This window comes from Penicillium cinerascens (genome assembly GCF_028974065.1).
Source record: "Penicillium cinerascens strain IBT 15544 chromosome Unknown contig_6_segment0_segment0, whole genome shotgun sequence".
NCBI classification, from domain to species: Eukaryota; Fungi; Ascomycota; class Eurotiomycetes; order Eurotiales; family Aspergillaceae; genus Penicillium; species Penicillium cinerascens.
Window position 1 is genome coordinate 787,886 of NW_026695295.1, and position 19,522 is coordinate 807,407.

Genomic DNA, 19,522 nt, shown 5'->3' on the forward strand with positions numbered 1-19,522 from the left:
TTACTCATTGGCCTGTGTGAGCCGGTCAAGGCTCTTGACGTTCGAGCCCGTCGCGTAGGACGGGTTCGTGATGCCGCTCCAGAAAAGCCAAAGAGCCCGGATCAATGGAGAGATCTTGATGCTGGGAAGAAATATACTATCATATCTCATCTCTTCTTCCGCTTCTTCGATCGCTCTGCCAGTAGTTCATCCAAGTAGCTCGTTGCCTTTTTCCTCCCCTTAGACGGAGGTTTTGAAGGCGCCTCTTTCGTAGGTACCGATTCATCACCGTCTACCTTGTCGGAAGCCTGATTATTGCCTGCCACAGTCGTCTTTTTGGCATGAGCCGGCCCTGCCTTCCTCTTCTTTCCAACCATGGCCGCCCGGCCTTCTTCCTCGTCATCGGATTCTTCGCTCTTGGCTGGTGTAGCGGACGCAGACTTCGCAGACGCAGGACCAGCATTCTGCGGTGGAGGCTTATTTGCAGCGGCGGCCTTCATGACTTTATCATAATTCCTTCCAAGCAATTGTTTGCGTAGTTTATCGTTGGAGCTGAGTTCGGTTCGGTTCCAGCTTCCGTCGGCAGCTTTTTCGGGGAGAGGGGCGCCGACTCCGAGTCTAGAAGATATAAGAATCAAGAATAAGAGAGATGCAGTCATGCAACTTACGTCTCTGGTACAGCAGTGAAGATCTCATCTTCTTCGCGCTGCAATTCCTCCTCGGACTTGACGTGGGATAGTTCGTCGTCGGTCTGCGCGGGCAGCCATGATGAGACGAGCCGCTGGCTGCGGGCAAGCGCAACATTTGCGCGATTGAGAATAACGTCTGACTCGCTCTTGGAGGCAGCCATTTGTTGAAAAGCGTGAGGAGGAAGAAGCGAGGTGCGCAACTTTTTTGCGATAAAGCATATCGAAAGCGGTGAGAGCCGCGATAAAGATGGAATGCGCAATTCATACATCTGCAGATCTGCTCGGACTGACTGCAAAATCATGGACCTTGAAGTTCAAGGTATCCTGGACCGTTTCCGAACGCTTCCGAACTCGAGTCGTCGAGATGTGTGTGTGTTTCTGTTCATCTCTGATCGAGTCATCGCTGACCCATTTAAGCTACCATGGAATCTTGGACCAGCTACGTCGTGATGAATGGCGGGGGGTAAAAGAACGTGCCGATCAAACGTCTTTCGAATGCGACATATTAGGCAATCTGCCTATCGAGATCGCTGTGCTTGTTACTACTCACATGAATCTAGCTGATCTGCTCATTCTCCAACGGGTAGGTATGTCGCCACGTATACAAAATATCCCTGGGCTAAGCACCTCCGCAGGTGTCAAGACGATGGCAGGAAGTTTTATCTTCACCTATAGTACAGTGGGCTGCTGTTCGAGCAGCCACGGGTCAAGACTCAGCAGCGCAGAACTTTGACCGTTCTTCTCCCGCAAAACTTCTCAAAAAGAGACTTCGCATGGAACGAGGTCAACCTACATCAACGTTCAAGCTACGCTCACCCTTTTCTATTGAATACGACGTATTGATGCTCTCTGGCGGTGTCGGGTATTTCAAGAATATCTATGCATGGCTGGATGGTAGGGATGGTCGAACGTCTGTCTGTATTTTGAATCTCCGATCCGGAAAGATGGATCGGGTAACGACGGAGAATCGGGAGCTGCTCTCAGAGCTTAACATCTCAGAGAAGCTCGTTGCGGTGATTTCGAGACAAGGGTATATATGTAACCTCCCATTATGGTTCTTGTACACCTCTAATTGAACTCTCAACAGGTACTGCCATGTTTGGGATATAGAAACCCTAGAACACAAGGCTTTCCGGCTGGCTTCGCTTGCCTACCATCATTTCTTGATAAGCGGAACTAAGGTTTTGCTGGCGTTCTTGAATTATGTTGTCCACTGGAGCTTTGACTCTGGAATTGCTCGCACAACCAATGTCGGTCCAGACGTCGCTTTGTTGGCATTGGACCCTCTCGAAGACCAGTTCACGGTTGCGTCTCTTTGCAAGATCCACGAGGACCTGCTCCCGAATTTCTCCATTATTGGTGGCCGGGCCGATCAATTACAGTTACGCATCGAGAAATACGCCATCGGCAGTGTCGACAATTTCAACTCCGTGCTCAAAAAATACCAGAAGCTTCCCTTTGAAAACGACTACGAGTGGATCAAGCCAGCGTCTTATAGTCAGCACATAGATCACGGCCAGAGCAGTACTCTCTGGGAAAGATACTTTTTTTCTCTTTTGGAAAGATCCTTTTTATCGTCATCAGAAAGTGCTGTCGCAACAGGTTTTCCAGATGAGGACCCGGGTCTGTTCAGAGATACGTTATTAACTGGACTCAATCCGGTCGGATCTATAGTCTACTTCACACTTGACACGACCAGAGACCAAGTCGACGTGCACATTGTGGCTGACGTTCCCAAGACATCGGACATAGCTTTTCTGGACCAGAACCTGATCTATACACCCGGCCGGAACAAGAAGTTGCAGATCTTGGGTCCTCGAATCAGCACGGCAACGTCTCACGGGATCCGGTATGATCATACAGTCCAGCGCTCGTTACCAAATGTACCTTGTGAATGGATTTATGGGGATAAAGAATTTGTGGTCCTCGTCAACATGGAGGACGTTGAGATCTGGAACTTTGACGAGGACTGGAAACCTGCCGAGATATACCAGACTTAGCAATTGGAAGGCGATGAGAAATGCAAATGGTCTATTAAGTATTGTACAAGTGTTCCGAATATGAACGATCTAGGCTATAATTTCGCCTTCAACAATGACTGTTTCCCATCGAGGCGAGACTGTCTCGGGAGGGATAATGCGGTGGAGATCGCGGCCCAAGACATCCGTAACTGTCTGCACCAAGGCAGTGGACAATTCGTCACGGAGTATTTGGATCATCAAGCGATTGTCTTTATCGTCAGACAAGCGGTTTGCAGTAAAGAGAAGCTTGTGATAAGTGCGCAAGCCCTGTAGTTGAACACGACATTAGTAGTGAAACAGAAACGAACCTCGGGGAGGTTGAGACTTACCTTGGAAATTCGGTGGTGGAGATTAACCACATGTGCAACAGCTTTTGACGCCGGAACCGACGCACCTTTCATGTTGAGTTTTACTTGCAAGAAACCCTCCACAAGAACCGAGTCACAGTCCATTCTTTGTCTGCTTCCGAAGAGACACGCGGAGAGCGGACTGACGAGGGAAAGTTCAGAAATGACCATCATGTTGGGTGAGAACTGTTTCTTTCTGCCGTATACAACCACAGAGCCGGAGCGATTCCCGTCACAGCTAGGGCTGAAACCATAAACGGTCGGTTTGTCACCTTCTGAGTGGGTGGAATATTGAAAGGCGTTGCCGTTTTTGTAGGTCTTGGGGTTAGCGATTCGCGGAGATAGGCAATTGAGTAGCAATGTTTTGATGAGAAGGGCATTATCAGAATTGGTATTGTACTCCAGGCCGCCGAACTGATGATTCGTCTTGTCGGTGGTGGTTCGAGAGAGGTCAATGAACCCCCTCCGATCCATGTGCTCAAGAATTTGATTAGCCGCGCGATAGGCCTCGCGGTAGTCGTTGAAATAAAGGTAGTTTGAATAGGCGAAGTCAGCGGCCGCCGATGGGCCATTCTCCTGCCATTCCTTCCGGATAGCTTTGAACGCATTGATAGTGCTGATCTGATCGCTAGCAGAACCTTTGGCAAAAGCATGGCGACGATTCCGGAACGGCATTTGTTGGGCTTCAGTCTTGGACCGTTGAAACAGATCTCCGTCCAGACCGATCACCGCTAAGATCAGCAAGGGATCCAGGCAACGGAAGATCATGCCCAAGAGTACCAGCTTGCCAAGGAGCGGATGAAGAGGTAGCTGGAGGAGGTGTTGACCCAAATGGGTGATCCTTTCGCCCCCTTTGAGATTTATTGCTGACATTCTCTCCAGATACTGGACGGCAAAGTCGACCTTATCATCGCCTGGTGGCTCAAGAGCTCCCTTGAAAAACTCGGAGATGGTCAATTCCGGGTCGATGTGCTTTGCACGCAGGCACGCATCTTGAATATCAGTGCGCAAAATCTCAGGAGCATTGGTGACTCGGAGAGAATTGTAGCGTTGTTGAGTGCCGATGAAGTAATACTGTCCATTCTTGACTCTGCCTGCTCGACCTGCCCGTTGAGAGGAACTAGACTGACTGATCCAGCACAGAGCCATTCGGTTGGAAAGTGTCCATTGATCGGAAATCAGTTGATTCACTCTCCCGGAGTCGACTACATACTCGACATCCGGGATCGTGAGAGAGGCCTCGGAAATGTCCGTTGACAACAAGATTCTCCGACAGCCATGCGGCACCTTGAGAGGCAATTTTTGAAGTTCCTCCGGGAGTTCAGAATGTAATTTCAGGATGCGAAACAGGTTTTCATCTTGGAAGTTGAGCTCCATTTTGCCTGCAAAATTATTCAGCATTCCCTCCACAGAAAGAAGCTGTTGCATGCCTGGGAGGAAGACCAGGATCGCACCGCCTTTGGTGGTTTTAAGGATGTGGAAAATAGTTGCGCAAATTAATCCAAGGGGAATGATTGGATCTTCATCGTGGGTCTTCGCAGCAGTCGGATTAGGAGAATGATCCTTGCTCAGATCGTCGGTGGTGGCATCCAGGGCAGTTTCTGTAGGGTCCTCGGCGATATTAGGCGGAGGAAACCGTTTGTAGTGATTTTTAAGGAACTTCGCAGTATCACCTTCTTTCAGCAAAGCCCCAAATGCTTCTGGATTAGGTGAGGTCTTCAAAGTTTCAAGCAATTCGTCGAGGTAATTCCGTTGGACATGGTATTGACGCCCCGGAATGGAAATGTGTGGAGCGGGAAGTAGTGTCCCATCTGGCCCTTCATTGCGAAAATAAGACGTAAAGAGGTCGACGTCCAACGTTGCGCTCATAACAACAACCTTAGGTGCAGGGGCCCCGGTTAGCCGTAATTGATCAATGCGGCGCTTCAAGAGTAGCATCACGAAGTCAATTCCAATGTCGCGAACATGAACTTCATCGAGGATGATGTGAGAGTACAAGGTGAGGGGGTCGGTTGGGTTTTGCAGCATATTCAACATCACGCCAGTGGTGCAGTAGGTGATAGCGCCGCACTTGGCTGGTATTTGATAATCGAATCGGACCATATGACCAACGGTTTTGCCGGACTGGTCAAGTCTTTCGTGGGCTACTCGCCGTGCGAGAAACTGCGCTGCTACCCGCCTTGGTTGGACGCAGAGAACATTGCAATGCCCTCCGGCTCTCTGGTCGATTGCATCGTCCAAAATTATTTGAGGAACCTGAGTTGACTTTCCAGAACCAGTCTCAGCAACAATCAGGCTGTACGTGTGGTTATTGACGAGGTCCAAGATTTGTTGTTTGAGAGTGTTCACCGGCAAGCCAGCCCTCATCGATTGAAGAATACTTGCGCGCTGACCGCGAGACTCGCGAATGTGTTTCAGGTCCCGAGCCAAGACCATGGATCTCCTCTTTCGATAGACATTTGACACTGTAATGCTCTGTCTCTCTGGAGGTAAGGTCTCCGGAGGCGAGATCTCCGGGGTCTCTCTGTCCAAAAATGAGTCTGTGATCCTTGCTAATTTGCGAAGCTTTCTCGACGCATGTTGAATGTTGAAATGTAGGTCATCATTGATGACGACCTCAGTTTGAGGTTGGGAAGAGCTAGGCGAGGAAAACGTTTCCCAACTTCCAGTTTCCTTGAGCTTTGCGATCAGGAGCAGGCAAGCCTCTCTCTCCGCCTCTTGCTGATGGCCATGCTGTTAGAATATGAATTGCAGTGGATAATGTGGATAATCAAGACCCACCTTTCCCAGCGCCGAGGCCGTCACTTTCACTTCGTCCTGGCCTGGCATCGACAAGTCAAGCCGACAAGTCTCCTCCCCAAATAATTTGGAAAATTCGGAGAATCTGATATTCAAGTTAAACCTGCGTGACTGTCGACACTTCTGCCGCAGAGCTTTGATATCATTATTCTCGGATTCTACCAAATCCGCATCCGTGGGACGAGGGGATAATGAAGTATCATCCGCCGAAAGTGGATCCTCCAATGTGCCTTGTGGATGTTGGTCAGACTCGACAGCGGGAGTCTGAGATCTTGACACGGATGTAGTGAGGAACCCGCGAGAGCCGGAGAAGTTTGCTGGCGAGCACCAGAAGTGGTCTGCCGTCGTCCGACATAATTTCAGCGTAGGCTTGTTTCCAAATCCCGTTTCAGTGTGTATCGTCCGACGGAGCGGATTCCGAGTCAAGAGGACGGTTCGGCAGGCGTGGATCTCTCGTCGAAGTCGCGACAGCGGTACAAGTGGACCGGAGTTAGATCGGGGCACATGGACGAGGCGTTCATTTCGAGGGGAACTTCGTACTCGTTTGATAGAGCGCAAGCAACTGCATGCGCCTATTCCTGGCGGCATTTTGCGGAGGTCGTGTTTCAGTAGAGTCGAGAATCAGTGGCCGTGCATCGTGGCGAAGAGACCAGGTCCCTGAGGTAAGAACCGGGAAAAGAGCATTGGAAGACTATAAAGCCACCATGCGATTCTAAGCCGTTCGGTGATGTGGACGCGCAAAGGAGAGTTGTTATGCGGCCCAAAAAAAAGTTGGGACCCGCTGCGGCGAACGGGCTTGGCACCGACGCCCACATGTGCATCATGCTGATCAAAGCTGGGGAACTGTAAGACCTCGAAATCTTCACGACTGTCATAGAATGCCTAATTTCGAAGGCGAGGATACGATTACAAGGCTCGGAGAAACCCTCACGTAAATGCAAAAGCAACTTGAAAATAGTTCGTCGCATCATGGTACTTTCTATGTACAGTCTATCTATATACCATCTATATCTGGCACGACATTCACCGAGCGCCTCCGAATTCTCCAAGATCGTATGGCACCGGATATAAAGAACAAGAATCGAGATAAAAACAATCTACATGGGCTCAAGCCGAAGCTTCTTTCTGGTGTTTCAATCGCAATCTCTTCTCCGTCTTCATGAACTCTCGAATACCCACTGGGATACCGGAGAACAAATCATCACCTTGAGATTGCGCTGTCCAGTTGGCCTCACTCCCACCGCCGTCGTCGTCCATACTCTGGCTCGCTGAATCAACCTCCTTTCTGGGCGTCGCGCGCATGTCCATTGTCCCCTTCTCGGTATCCGTCTTGGCCCTGGCGTTCTCGATTCTTGCCGCCCATTCCTCCATTTCGTCTCGGAAGTCATCCCAAACGCAGTGAACACAGCCACTCATGCAGCAGTTGTCCGGTTCGTCGGGCCGGGGTGGAATGGGTACTCCATTGACGGTCTTCCACATAGACTCTGGCGGTGCCTCACCAGGATTGTAGCGCGACTGACGGCCCGGTCCTGCAAGACGTGTGCCGAACACAATTGCCATTTTATCTTGTGGTGTTTCCACTTCGGTCGGCGACGTGGGATTCGGCTTCTCCTCGCTCTGAGGGGTAGTCGTTCGTTCTGTCGGCGCACGAGCCTCATAAAGAGAGCGAGCATTCAAAACCAATTTGTAATATCCTGACAAGGGATATGCCTGGGGAGTGTGCCTTTTCGCAGAGGTATCATGGGTATCACGAGGGTCGGCTTGGTCATTGGCCCCCATGCGCCGAGGAGTCGGAATCAAAGCATATTGTCGACGTGAGGATGATGAGGGTAGGGATCGATGTTTTAGTGGTAAGGAACAGAATTTCGTCCTTTTGAGCGAGTGCCTGCCTGCTGCAAGACACCCCATCGTGTGTGGGAGGAAGCAAGATCCCTCGGCGCCGCAGTTGAAGTCATCGATGCAAACACTGCAAACACGTTGTTTATCTCGGGTTGGCGAGAGTCGAGTCAAGAACGTAGTTAGAATCAATCCCAACAATAATGGACTCGCCGCCAAAGCGCCGAAAAACCAGCGAGACAACGGGCGTTGCCGTTGGCGCGTCGCAGTCGTTTGCGCGTCGCGATGTGACGCCTTCTTCAGCTCGCCCATCCTTTCAGTCACCAACAAGATCGAGCCTGGCCAAATCACACCCCGATGTTCTTGCGCGCGCGCTCAGCAGATCCCCAAGCCGGCGACCAACAAGCCGAGGAAGCCAGGGTGGCCGACCAGAGCAGCCTGAACCAAGAATCGTTGGACTTCGCGACCGCAAAGCTCTTCGGCCTTCACTAGGTCCCTCAAGCCCACTCAAAGCGCCCCGAGCATCCGTTGACGCGCCGACACTATCTCCCAGCAGACGCTCAAGTGGCATTCAAGCATTCTCAAAACCTGCGCGCAAATTGTCCAAGAAGATTCTCCCCGGAGACTTTACATTTGAGTCTCCAGTCAGAAAGCAGATACCGCCAGCGGAACAGGACACTCCGGAGAGCCAATTGGCTCGAGAACTGGGCAGTGCGACGAAAGAACCAGAGTTTGAAGAAGATATGGCTCTGGACAATCCATTTGTCGATGAGGATCCTCTCGAACCGGACCTTCCCCCGACTCCGACCCAACTAGGCCTTGAGAAGGCACCCGACAGACCAATGGGGCCATTGAGCAGTAGCCCTACCGCGAGGCATGAAAAACGAATGAAACGACGAAGTGTCGAGCATTTCCAACCAAGCCCCTTGAAATTATTCAAATTTCAGGATCCCAACACGGAGGAAAGCTCCGATGAGGAGGATTTAGCCCTGGACGAAGTGTCCCCGGCGGTTCTCGAGAAGCAAAAGTTGCGCAAGAGTCTTGCCGCGGAACTCAGGCGCTTGAAGGATGACGTGAAGGAACTGACCAAATGGACCGGGAAAGTCGAGTCTGATGCAAATCTGATGGGCGACAAGAAGGAACTCAACAAATTCCTGACCCTACTCTCCGAGGAGTCTTCACATATCAATCTTCCGGCGCCAAAGAAAACTCCAGCACCGGTGTCATCACTCCTCTCAACGTTGCTCCCATTCTCCGCCAATCTCCCTCACCAGACCCGTGAAACATCGCCTCTTCCTACAAACCCATTCGCCTTGAAAAAATCCCCGCAGTCTCCATCACACCTCAAAGTGTTCGCCCCATTAGCCCTTCGAGCGCATACAAGTCGCACATCGTCCCAAACAAACGGCCTAATCGAGATCCATACTTTGGAATTCAATGCGCCCTCCCCCTTCCCATCTTCCTTATACAACGTGTCCGTGGTTTACGAAACAAACCCAGAGGCGCATTCTCTGACATCTTTGTCCGTGTCAACTGGCACTGATAGCAAGAAACGCAGAGTCCCCGAGGATCTCCGCAAATGGATCGACTCTCGATTAGCAAACCCGCTTCTGAAACTCGACGTTGCTACTCTCTGCTGGGGCATTAACCGGTACTGGGAAGCATCGGTATCCCGGGCCCAACTATGGGCTCAGATCGAGGAGAAGCATGGCAATGGCACTTCAGCGCGTGGCAAGAAAATTCTTCCCGAATCTCGAGATGGAGTCATCACGCTTTCCGAACTCCGCCGACTGGTTCCTCATCTCGAGCGTAGTACGATGGTCATCAAGTCCAAGTCCAAGTCCTCCGGTGCCGACATCCACGTGCTCCTCTCAAATGCTTTGGTCTTGGAGGATTGGACTGGAGAGCCTCAGCTACGACCTGAGCTCAGTGTCTCTGTTTCGGGTGGTATTGGAGGGTCGAGTAAGAAGATTGATAACGAGGCGAAGAAATTATTTTATGGTTTATTGCACCAGGAAGGTGTTGCCAGCACAAAAGGTGTGACTGGAACTGTGCACATCAATGCTATTTTGCGGGCTACCAATGGAGCGCTCGGTGCTTTGTTCGGCGTTTGATATTCTGGGGTTCTTTTTGTTTTCGAGCGTTGGCGCAAAGTGTGGATTTATGATACCAACGCAATATGATGAAATCAAGAGCAGCACCTGATATGCAGATCTCGCCGTAGTTTTTGGTGAATTATGATCAGATAATGCCGTAACCAGCAGACATCTCTGTGACATGGCAATGTCTACACAACATATCTACTGACAGTGCTCACAACTACGAGTCACCAAATTTGGAACATTGAACTCTTTTTGTTATTCACGAGGCAACCAACCTTGGAATATGAAGCTCTTCTAATGAGCGACTGGTATGGCGCCCTTCACAAACTCTCAGACCAACGGTTCCAAACCTCCCCAACCCTCGAGCCTCCACAGGAAAGACCGGCTTTTGACCGGGACCAACCCACAAACACCAGACACACGAAACAGCGGATGAAAATTTTGAGAAAAATTGGGTGGTTTGCATTTCGAGAGGATCTTCCGAGTTCTTTCTTTTTTAGAGACAAAAGGGGCAAAGGGTAGAGGAGGAGGGGGAAGAGAGGGAATCAGTTTGAGAGAAAAGGAAGAGGCGCCACGCCATGCCACAGTACACTCATCCCCGATCCGAAAACCGACCCGATCATCATCATCAGCAGCAGAAAATTAACACATTTATTTCTTGGCGGCGGACTCCTCATCGGCCTTGGCCTTGGCGCGCTTCTCGCGCTGGCCACGGTGACGGGCGTCGGCGCGGGCCTCACGCAGGCGGCGGTAGGCACCACCCTCCTCACCCTTGGGCATGGAGTCACGCTTGACCTCAGTGATGGCGTTGCCGGCGGAGAGGTTGTCGATGGGGAAAGTGGCCTCGACACGGGTGACGATACCCTCACGCTTGCCCTCGGCGAGGGAAGCCTTGACGGCCTTGACGTCCTCGGCAGAGGAGTCGAGCTTCTTGAACTGACCGCTCTTGCGGGGGAAGAGGATCAGACGGGCCTTGTAGTCCTTGAGGCGGGCAACGTTGGCGACCAGGGACTCCTTGGAGTAGTTGGTACGGCGGTGGTCGACAGAGATACCAACGGTGGGGGCGAGCTTCTTGGGAATGCCAGCCTCCTGTAGTTCGAAAAAAAATCACACATCAGCAGATGCTCTCACAAAGCAATGGTTCCAGACAAGGTCGAATTTACCTTCAGCTCAGCCAGGGTGAAACCACGGCCAGCACGAACACGGCGGTTGTACTTGACGGTGGGGCAGCGCACAACGGGACGCAGCTTGTCGACGGGACGGGGAGCGACGGCAGCGGCCTTGGCGATACGGTTCTCACGTCTGCGGTGCTTACGACCGGGCTAAATGGGCGTATGTTAGTCCACCTAGTTCGAGTAAAAAATTTCTCCCCAAAAGCCGGTTGTCCGTCATATCGTTCGGCGAGAGAGAGGATGCTCATCAGGGAAGTTTTCGAAGTCGTACCTGGTCGAAGTGCACGCGGACGCGCTTCTGCCAATCCTTGCGGAAGTCTGCAAAAAATGCATTAGCACATTGAACATTCATCAAATTGCGATTCCAGTCCGTCGCTCAGGGCATTCGAGCGAGCGGGAATCGTAGGCGTCGGGATCACTCACGGTTCTTCTGGATCTGGTTGTTGTGCGCGACCTATAAATTCCACGAAGAAGTCCATCAGCCAACATTGTTCCGAATCCAACACACAAGTGCCACAAAGAATATCGTCCAAGCAGTCGAAATATCAAGCCAGTTCATCTTCGCAGCACAAGAATCGAGGGTTACGCACCATGGTGACGGTTGGGGTCGAGCCGGTTGATGGTCGTCGGAGGGTTGCTGGTCAAATCTCCCTTCACGGCAGAAACTGAAGTTCCCATTTTTCGTGTGGCCGCCGGTCCCCCACTCACCGCCTCGCTTAGCGAGCCCTAACCTGCCATGATGACTCAGCCCATTCTTACCACGTGACCGTACCCTATCTGAACTAGCTCGGGCTAGTGTAGTCCAGTTGCTTTGCTGTCAACATTCAACAAGTAGTTGAATTGCGATTTGATATGACCTGGCTGTTGTGACCTCGTGTGGCCTCGAGGTTATAAGTGTTTTAGGTTGAGTCGTTATAATCCAGTATTGTAGACTATTCGTTATGATTTACCAAATGAAGACCGAATAATGCTTGTCAAAATTGATTTCTATTCCTATTGTACAGCCGTGCAGGGTCATGCATTTGCGAATACCCGTTCTATCCACGACTCAAGGGCTTCCCGGCTGCAGATGCAACTCGTTCGTTCCGCATCGAGTTCAGCAACGCAACCTATGTTGCAAACAAAAATCCGATTTCAAACGCCGTATCCAGTGGATGATACCTCGGTAGCCATGGGAGGTATCTCCAAGACCCCCAAAAAAAAGCAAAAATAAAATAAAATCCAGTCGCTATTCAAGTTGGGCGTGCCGTAATCATTCATCAATCGTAATATGGAGACATTTCCTCGCAAATAAAAGCCAATGGCAGAGCAGCGCTAGGTCATCAATCGTATCCAGATGGAATGGGTAAGTTAGGAGTGGATTCCAAGACCCACTCCTCCCTTTCTGGATCTCTTGACTGAGCCATCTTCCTCGGAACTGGCCTTGCGCTTGTGTGATTGAGGCCGTGACACGCCGGGCTTCTTCACTTGACCAAATAACTTCGTTTGAAGCAGAGAGCTCGTCCTCGGGGCAGTCGAGCGCATCTGAGGATGCCGCATGCCCTCGTCCTCGTCCTCACCAGAGAGAGAGACAGTGCTGTCGCTGTCGTACTGGGTACCCCGGGCAGGTGTCATAAACTGACGTTCCTGGCGAGCGGAGCGGGGGTGGTTGGGAGTGACGGGGACTGAAGAGGGAGCACCGTACGAGCTCTGCGGCTCATGGATGTGATTTGTGAACTTGTCTGCGAAAAGGAGGGCAGCAAGCCCGTCGGTGTGCTCGCCACGACATATCGTGTGCAGCTCATTTTGCATACCCGGGGATAGGCTCCCGTAGTTGTATATTTGGGAGAAATGCCGGCGGTTGTCTTCAATGCGCCTCTTTAACATATTATTCTGCTCGGTGAGCTCCACAGAGCGTGAAGTGGCGTCGTCAATCGCGCGCTTCGCATTTCGCAGTCGGCGATCCAGGAGAGCGTTGACGTTCTCCAACTCTCGCGACCGCTGAACGGCAGTCGAGTACTCATCAGCAGAGATAGACTGCTTGGGTGTGATAGGCTCGGCAGGCCGCGAGCGGCTGCGGTACTCTGCGCTCTGTATAATCTCTACTTCGCGCTTGGCGAGCTGGTGCTCCACCTCAGCGCGCTTAACAGCCTCGTTGCTGGCAAATGAGACAAGGCTGTTCTGTAGTTTGAAGTGAAGGGCGGACATGCGGGCCTCTTGAGCGACGGCGAGAAGATCCTTGGCGATTGAGCGCAGTTGAGTCTCACTGGCGTTGTCAATCTCCTCAGCCGTGGGAAGGTTCTCCGACACTCCGTAAGCATCGCAGAGCGACTTGTCCAAATCCGCCGGAGTGATGAGGGAGGGACTGAGAGAGCGTGAGTGAGACCGGCGCAGAGGCGCCCCCGGAATTTGGGTGGAGGGTGGTGGAGTCATGTCGGATGATGAAAGAGGCGGCGGTGAGAGGAATTTCTTGTCTGACTGGGAGGATCGGCCCTGGGCGGCGGCACTCAGATCTGGCGACGGAGACAAAGTCGCACGCTTGACTGGCGTTGCCGGGGCGAGGATCTCAGCCGGCGCAGCGAGGGGACTTTGGGACCGTTGTGAGAGTTGAGACATGACCGATGATGTAGAGGAATGGATAAGACAACAGAGGTCAACCGTGGGGAGCAGGTCCTCGCACTGGATTTGATGTTAGTTATCGGAGTTTATCACCGAGTTTATCACTGAGGGCTGTGATAAGCGCATACCGGAGAGATGAGATATGGAGGGCGCTGATAGTCGAACAATTCAGATCAGATCAGATTAGACGTCCAAGGTTCAAGAATGGAGTTGACAGGGGGAGGGATGAATAGAAGGGAGGAAGTTGTGGGACGGTTTCGGGTTGATATCGTGGAGGAGGGGGCTGGGAGGCTGGGAACGGCAAGTGCGAAATGCGGCTGGGCTCACTGCCAGCCTCAGCCAACAATTTATAGAATGCACCCAATCACGGCCTGCATTTGCGTATCCACACTGCTGCATATGGTTAGGCCGGCGATCACGGGACGCTCAGGGCAAGTAAACAGCCGCGAACGACGGGCTTCGGCGCACGTTGATCTGGCAACCGATAAGCTTGTCTTGTATCAGGCTGGCACTACATCATCGTTCGGCAGAGCAAAGCTCATGACACAAATTAAATAGCTGTCTACCCAGGGAGTAAACTACACATTAAAAATCTAGAAGTTATGGAATGCATTCCAGTGAGCGCGAGGAATGTGCACTATGCCCAAAGCGATGGGTTGCAGTGCTGGACTTGCATCTTCGAATACTACGTGGCTATCCCAGTATCCCAGTGCCAGGCTGGGAATACATTTGCTCACTGTGGGTATCATTGTGCAGAACTGAGTTTCTAGCCTTCACACTGCCCTGGGTATTGTCCCTCTGCCAGACGGCAACTAGCTACTCTTCCACAGCTCATCCTAGCAGCTACCCCGGGTTTAATTGCATTGGCAGAATGTAAAAAATATTTTCGAATCTTCATATGAGAGAGCTACCTGTTTCATTTCACTAATCTTGCTCCACAACATAGTCCTAAGTCTCCCGGCGTCTGCGAAACATTGGTGCACCCGTGTCTCATAGTGGCTCGTGCACCCAAAATGACATAGCTACCTACGTATGGCGCGATCGCATTTTTTGATCGTTGGAGCTCTGAGGCGCAAACACGCCTGCGAGATGCCACGCGGCCGAATGGGTCTCAAGCTGCTTTCCATTTCTTTAACGCTAGCATTCTCGGGGCGATCAAACATTAACTTTAAACTTCCATGACAGCGCCTATGGCCTACCTGACTTAGCGAGTTTCAGTAGGCATAAAAACTGAAAGAGAGGTGCAAGGTGTAGAAAGTAACAAGGGGGTTGTTGCCTTAGGCCTCCGTCGCGGGTCTAATGTAAACAATCTTCGGCTTTAGCTTCGTAGCTTCATCCCCGATTTGGCTCTTGCGCGGGCCATTCGTTCGATTTGTTGTACTTCCCCACCTACATTCTTTCGGTCCGGGCATGATTTTTCACTGACGTGTGGCGTTTATAACCCTGCCCATTCAGCCAGCCACGCCAGCATGGACATTCAACACAGAACCGCAACTCGCCCTGCGAGTAGTCTCCCGAGACCGACTTCGAGATTGCCCCTGCCGACCCCAGCAGCATCGAAGTCTCTCCGGCCCTCACCTTCTAGAGACCGATTGCAGGCGGACCCTGGTTTGGACCATAGTCGGCTACGGAGACCCTCCCGCGAGTCCCTCCTCACGAAGCCCACTCCGCGCTATTCCACTCCGCGCTATTCCACCCCGCCGAAGGTCATTCGCGAAGACCAGCCTACGCAAACCGAGCCCCAGAATGACGTGAATCAAATACAAATTGCAGAGGATGAGAGCCCGGCGGTGGAAGAAGAAGAAGTTGAAGTGGCCGACGAAGCCCGTGGTCGTACTCTATCGGATCGGACAATCGAAACGCTGTCGAGTATTCCTCCCTCGCCGGGTTCCGTGAAGAGGCAGTCAAGCTTTTTCAATGGGGCCAGTCCAATCCGATCTCCGTCACGGACACCATCCAATGTCTCTTCATATTCGCGATCGCCCTCACGATCATCCTCTGGACAGGCCAGCAGCGACTTCTTGTCACAGCCTGTATCCAAGCTTCGCCTTCCTTCGAGATCCCGCATGTCGGTACCGTCCACTTCGTCTCTGCCAACGAGCAATATTCCGGATACTAGCGAAAGTCCCCGGAGGCTGAAGTTGTCGTCATCGAGACAAAGCCTTGTAGTTGGTAATGGTGGCTCCGATACCAGTGTCACACCAAAGAAGACGATTTCGGACCGAAACATGCTGAAAGGGCCCGCTAAAGCCTCGCCCGCTCGCCCTTCTCCCGGCAAGACATCCTCAAAACCTACGCTGTCAGACATGCGTCCTCCAGAGCGACCACTTCATGTACGAAAGACAAGGAAACCCCAGACAGACTCACCGTCTGCAGCAAGATCTCCTTCAGCTGCGTCACGAACGCCCTCGCGATATGTGTCTGCTGTATCTTCTTTGCAAGATGAACTCACCCCAGAACAGCAGGCTGAAAGCGAAGCCAGGAAAGCTACAAAGTCATCGAACGCTTTACGTGATACCATTGCAAAGGCAAAGGCTGCTAGAAAGGCGGCGGCATCGAAAGAAAAGACCGAGCCTGGGCCTCAGATCAAACCTGTCAATACATGGGACAGTATTGATGCCGAGGATCCGTTCAATCAGCTCCCCAAGGGCTCAAACACTGCCGTGCTTCGAAATCGCGTGGAGAGCGCCCGCAAATCGGGTACTTTGAATATTGCTGCCTTATCTTTAAAAGAGATCCCGAAAGAGGTAATCGATATGTACGAATTCGATCCCGACGCAACCAATTGGTTCGAGAACGTAGACCTCGTCAAGTTCATTGCCGCAGACAACGAATTGGAAGAGGTGGCGGATGCCGCTTTTCCTGACATCGATCCAGCGGATTTCGATCCCGACAGTGCGGAGCGAGGTCCTCAATTCGCCGAATTGGAAGCCCTTGACCTTCATGGAAACCTACTCCAGACCGTCCCAATGGGTATTCGACGACTGAACCAGTTGCGCTTCTTGAATCTGTCTAACAATGCCATAAGCATGAACAAACTTCAAATTATTTTGGAGATACCTTCTCTCACAGATTTGAAGCTGGCCAATAATCAGCTGAGTGGGCCATTGTTCCCAGAAATAGGTCGTCTTAGCCAACTGGAATCGCTGGATCTGCGTGGCAATGGTCTTACATCGCTGCCCGAAGAATTGGTAGAATTGACAAGCCTCAAGACATTGGATGTGGGCGAAAACCAGTTGATCTCTTTGCCATTCGAAGCATTGAGCAAACTTCCCCTGCGAACACTCAATGTTCCCAAGAACTCGTTACAAGGCACCCTGATACCGGAGGCTGTGGATCGTCTGGAGAATCTGCAGTCTCTGAACATTGCAGGCAACACAGTGGAAGTATTTGCAGCCAACGAGGCGCTTACTCTACCCAGCCTCCAGAACCTTTATATCGGTTTGAACCGTATCAAACGCTTACCCCGTGTGTCTTCATGGGAATCACTTTTGGTCTTGTCGGCCGAGGACAACCGTCTTACACAGCTCCCGGCAGGATTTGTGGAACTCAAGAGTCTCAAGAGCGTTGACTTTACCGGAAACAACCTTACTCATTTGGATGAAAAGATCGGGCTCATGACGAGCCTTTCGTCGCTCAAGATTGCTAACAATCCGCTTCGCGATCGCAAGCTTTTGAGCATGGGCTCGGAGGAAATTATACAGAACCTGCGAAACAAATGTGAACCTGAGCCTCAGGACACCGACGACGAGGGATCAGTTGCGACTCAGTTCACACTTGCACCGGAGACCCCTGCGTTGGAAAATACCTGGAAGGTCAAGCCTGGTGGTGTCGTTGACAGATCCTACTCGGACCTGACAGATCTTGAGACAGACAATTTGGAGCTAGTCAACGCAGACGATGTTCGCTGTCTTTATTTGCAGCATAATAAACTGCCCTGCTTCCCCATCTCGACACTAAGAATCCTCGCCCATGGTCTGATTGATCTCGATCTTTCCCACAATCCCTTGGACAGCTCTAAGCTGATATCTTCACCGCTTGAGCTTCCTAAATTGCAGACTCTCAACTTGAGTGCTGCTGGCCTCACCTCGCTGGAATCTCTCTTGATTGGCCTAAAAGCCCCGTCGCTCAGCATCCTCGATTTAGCGAACAACCGGTTGAAGGGACCCCTACCACATATTCGTCAGACCTTCCCAGAACTCAAAACCTTCATCGCCGCCGACAACAAATTTGAAAGCCTAGAATTTGAGGCAGTGCAAGGCCTCCAGGTTCTGGATGTTAGCAACAACGATGTTGATTATTTGCCACCCAAGATTGGGCTGCTTGGTGCTGAACGCAACCCTCAAAACTGGGGCAGTGGAACGGCTTTGAGACGCTTCGAGGTTGCAGGCAACCGTTTCCGGGTTCCTCGATGGCAAACCGTCGCCAAAGGTACTGACGAAGTTTTGGAGTTCCTGATGAAGCATATTCGCGAAAATGATTTGCCAGAATGGGAGCGTGAGGATGCCCAAGTTGGCGAATATTGAACCGGCTGAGCATCAAATCGTGCCGAGAAATCTGCAGTTGAGAATCAACACTCTCTTTCGTCTTGTGGAAACCACTACACGATGGTGTTCCGTGTATATTAGTTTCCTATGATCTCTTCCCTGTATAATCCAATAACAACTATATTTTACTATCTTGATTCATGGGCCTGGCAGATATTCATTTTGAACATTTATTTAATCCATGTACATCATTATTTTCGATCTATGCAGTGGAAGCTGCATCAATCGGTTTGCTCACTTCATCCATGACCTTGAACCACGCACTCGACCAGATCGAGAACTTGTCTGTCACTTGCTTGTCGCAGCCCGCAGCATCCGCAGCATCCCACGGCGCAGCCATCGATTCGACAGCCTGTGCAGCATTCTTCTGCGTCTTTTTCAAGAACTTTGCAGACTTGGCCACGTTAGCCTCATATAAGGCCCCCGCTGCCTCATCAACCTGCTCAGGTATACTCTGCAGGTTCAGCATCAACGCCTCCAGCCTGGTGACACCAGCAGCCGAAGATAAAGGTGCATCCCCAGCATTCTTCAACCGATTTGTAGCGATAGAAGGGTAGACTTGCACAATAGGCTTGAGGAAGCGAAGAGTATTCTTCTTCTGTTCCTTCAGCGCGGCAGTCTCCTCCTCGTCATCAGAGTCATCGTCATCCTCCTCTCCGTCATCCTTATCCTCGCCCATCAGATCATCGAAGAAATCGTCATCTTCTTCGGGATCCCAGTCTTCAATCTCCTGCACCGCATCCCGGACAAGATCCCTCCACTGTTCGACGCGGTGCATGACGAATCCCACCACACCTTTCGACGCAACCTCCAGGACTGTATCACACGCATCCCACACACGGCCCGTAGCAAGAGTAACAGCGTCCTTATCCGGCCTAGCCAACTCACTTTCCTTCTTCGGATCATCCTTCTTCTCCAGATCCTTCTTCTCCGAAATACTCTTTACTTGCTGAACAAGCGTATTAAACTCATTCAACGTCGTGCGCACAAGGAGAAGAACCTCCGAATGGAACGCCTTCGTATATTCAGCAGGCGTGACGAGCAGAGCAGCGGTAACAAGCGAAGGGAGGACGGTGTCATTGCAAGCGCGCAGCACGCCACTAACGGCGGAATGGGTGAAGGGCGAGGTAATTGAAAGAAGCGACAGCTTCGTCACCTGCGCTTTGAGGGTGGCGGACGAGGCGGAGAGGAGGGGCAGGGCCTTTGCATCTTTGGGGGACGGTTGCTCGGTGTGGGTGGATGTCGAGAGGGTGTCTTGGAATTGCTCGATGAGGGCGAGGGTCGTTGCCAGGATTGTAGTCAACTGTTTGGACATCTTGAGAGGCGTGGAAGGTGCCAATTCTGGTTGTTTGGGGGCAGTTGGGGTGCTGGAGAAATTTTGGGCGCGTATGGAAGACTTGAAATAAAAGTTCGCGGGGCTGATTAGGGTTCT

At 51.6% G+C, this 19,522-nt stretch overlaps 9 protein-coding genes across 9 annotated transcripts; 3 read left to right on the top strand and 6 right to left on the bottom strand.

Annotated features, from left to right (window-relative positions):
* Nucleotides 1-146: 146 nt before the first annotated feature.
* On the bottom strand, nucleotides 147-829 carry N7498_006290 (DUF3245 domain-containing protein; the record flags this gene model as incomplete). The annotated part of the gene is made up of 2 exons (XM_058453352.1): nucleotides 147-597; nucleotides 648-829. The coding sequence occupies 2 exons, from the start codon at nucleotides 827-829 to the stop codon at nucleotides 147-149; spliced, it is 633 nt and encodes a 210-aa protein (XP_058307543.1).
* A 139-nt stretch (nucleotides 830-968) lies between these two features.
* N7498_006291 (F-box domain protein) lies at nucleotides 969-2,668 on the top strand (the record flags this gene model as incomplete). The annotated part of the gene is made up of 4 exons (XM_058453353.1): nucleotides 969-1,036; nucleotides 1,086-1,251; nucleotides 1,304-1,698; nucleotides 1,756-2,668. 4 exons carry the CDS (start codon nucleotides 969-971, stop codon nucleotides 2,666-2,668), a joined length of 1,542 nt encoding a protein of 513 aa, XP_058307544.1.
* Nucleotides 2,669-2,737: 69 nt separating this feature from the next.
* N7498_006292 (uncharacterized protein) lies at nucleotides 2,738-5,865 on the bottom strand (the record flags this gene model as incomplete). The annotated part of the gene is made up of 3 exons (XM_058453354.1): nucleotides 2,738-2,956; nucleotides 3,019-5,757; nucleotides 5,818-5,865. 3 exons carry the CDS (start codon nucleotides 5,863-5,865, stop codon nucleotides 2,738-2,740), a joined length of 3,006 nt encoding a protein of 1,001 aa, XP_058307545.1.
* Nucleotides 5,866-6,942: 1,077 nt separating this feature from the next.
* Nucleotides 6,943-7,614, bottom strand: N7498_006293 (oxidoreductase-like domain-containing protein; the record flags this gene model as incomplete). Its single annotated transcript, XM_058453355.1, has 1 exon — nucleotides 6,943-7,614. One exon carries the CDS (start codon nucleotides 7,612-7,614, stop codon nucleotides 6,943-6,945), a length of 672 nt encoding a protein of 223 aa, XP_058307546.1.
* A 260-nt stretch (nucleotides 7,615-7,874) lies between these two features.
* On the top strand, nucleotides 7,875-9,785 carry N7498_006294 (uncharacterized protein; the record flags this gene model as incomplete). The annotated part of the gene is made up of 1 exon (XM_058453356.1): nucleotides 7,875-9,785. One exon carries the CDS (start codon nucleotides 7,875-7,877, stop codon nucleotides 9,783-9,785), a length of 1,911 nt encoding a protein of 636 aa, XP_058307547.1.
* A 639-nt stretch (nucleotides 9,786-10,424) lies between these two features.
* Nucleotides 10,425-11,538, bottom strand: N7498_006295 (60S ribosomal protein eL13; the record flags this gene model as incomplete). The annotated part of the gene is made up of 5 exons (XM_058453357.1): nucleotides 10,425-10,862; nucleotides 10,937-11,095; nucleotides 11,217-11,263; nucleotides 11,369-11,399; nucleotides 11,536-11,538. 5 exons carry the CDS (start codon nucleotides 11,536-11,538, stop codon nucleotides 10,425-10,427), a joined length of 678 nt encoding a protein of 225 aa, XP_058307548.1.
* A 757-nt stretch (nucleotides 11,539-12,295) lies between these two features.
* N7498_006296 (uncharacterized protein) lies at nucleotides 12,296-13,540 on the bottom strand (the record flags this gene model as incomplete). Its single annotated transcript, XM_058453358.1, has 1 exon — nucleotides 12,296-13,540. One exon carries the CDS (start codon nucleotides 13,538-13,540, stop codon nucleotides 12,296-12,298), a length of 1,245 nt encoding a protein of 414 aa, XP_058307549.1.
* A 1,472-nt stretch (nucleotides 13,541-15,012) lies between these two features.
* On the top strand, nucleotides 15,013-18,069 carry N7498_006297 (uncharacterized protein; the record flags this gene model as incomplete). Its single annotated transcript, XM_058453359.1, has 1 exon — nucleotides 15,013-18,069. One exon carries the CDS (start codon nucleotides 15,013-15,015, stop codon nucleotides 18,067-18,069), a length of 3,057 nt encoding a protein of 1,018 aa, XP_058307550.1.
* A 223-nt stretch (nucleotides 18,070-18,292) lies between these two features.
* Nucleotides 18,293-19,405, bottom strand: N7498_006298 (uncharacterized protein; the record flags this gene model as incomplete). The annotated part of the gene is made up of 1 exon (XM_058453360.1): nucleotides 18,293-19,405. The coding sequence occupies one exon, from the start codon at nucleotides 19,403-19,405 to the stop codon at nucleotides 18,293-18,295; it is 1,113 nt and encodes a 370-aa protein (XP_058307551.1).
* Nucleotides 19,406-19,522: the final 117 nt, after the last annotated feature.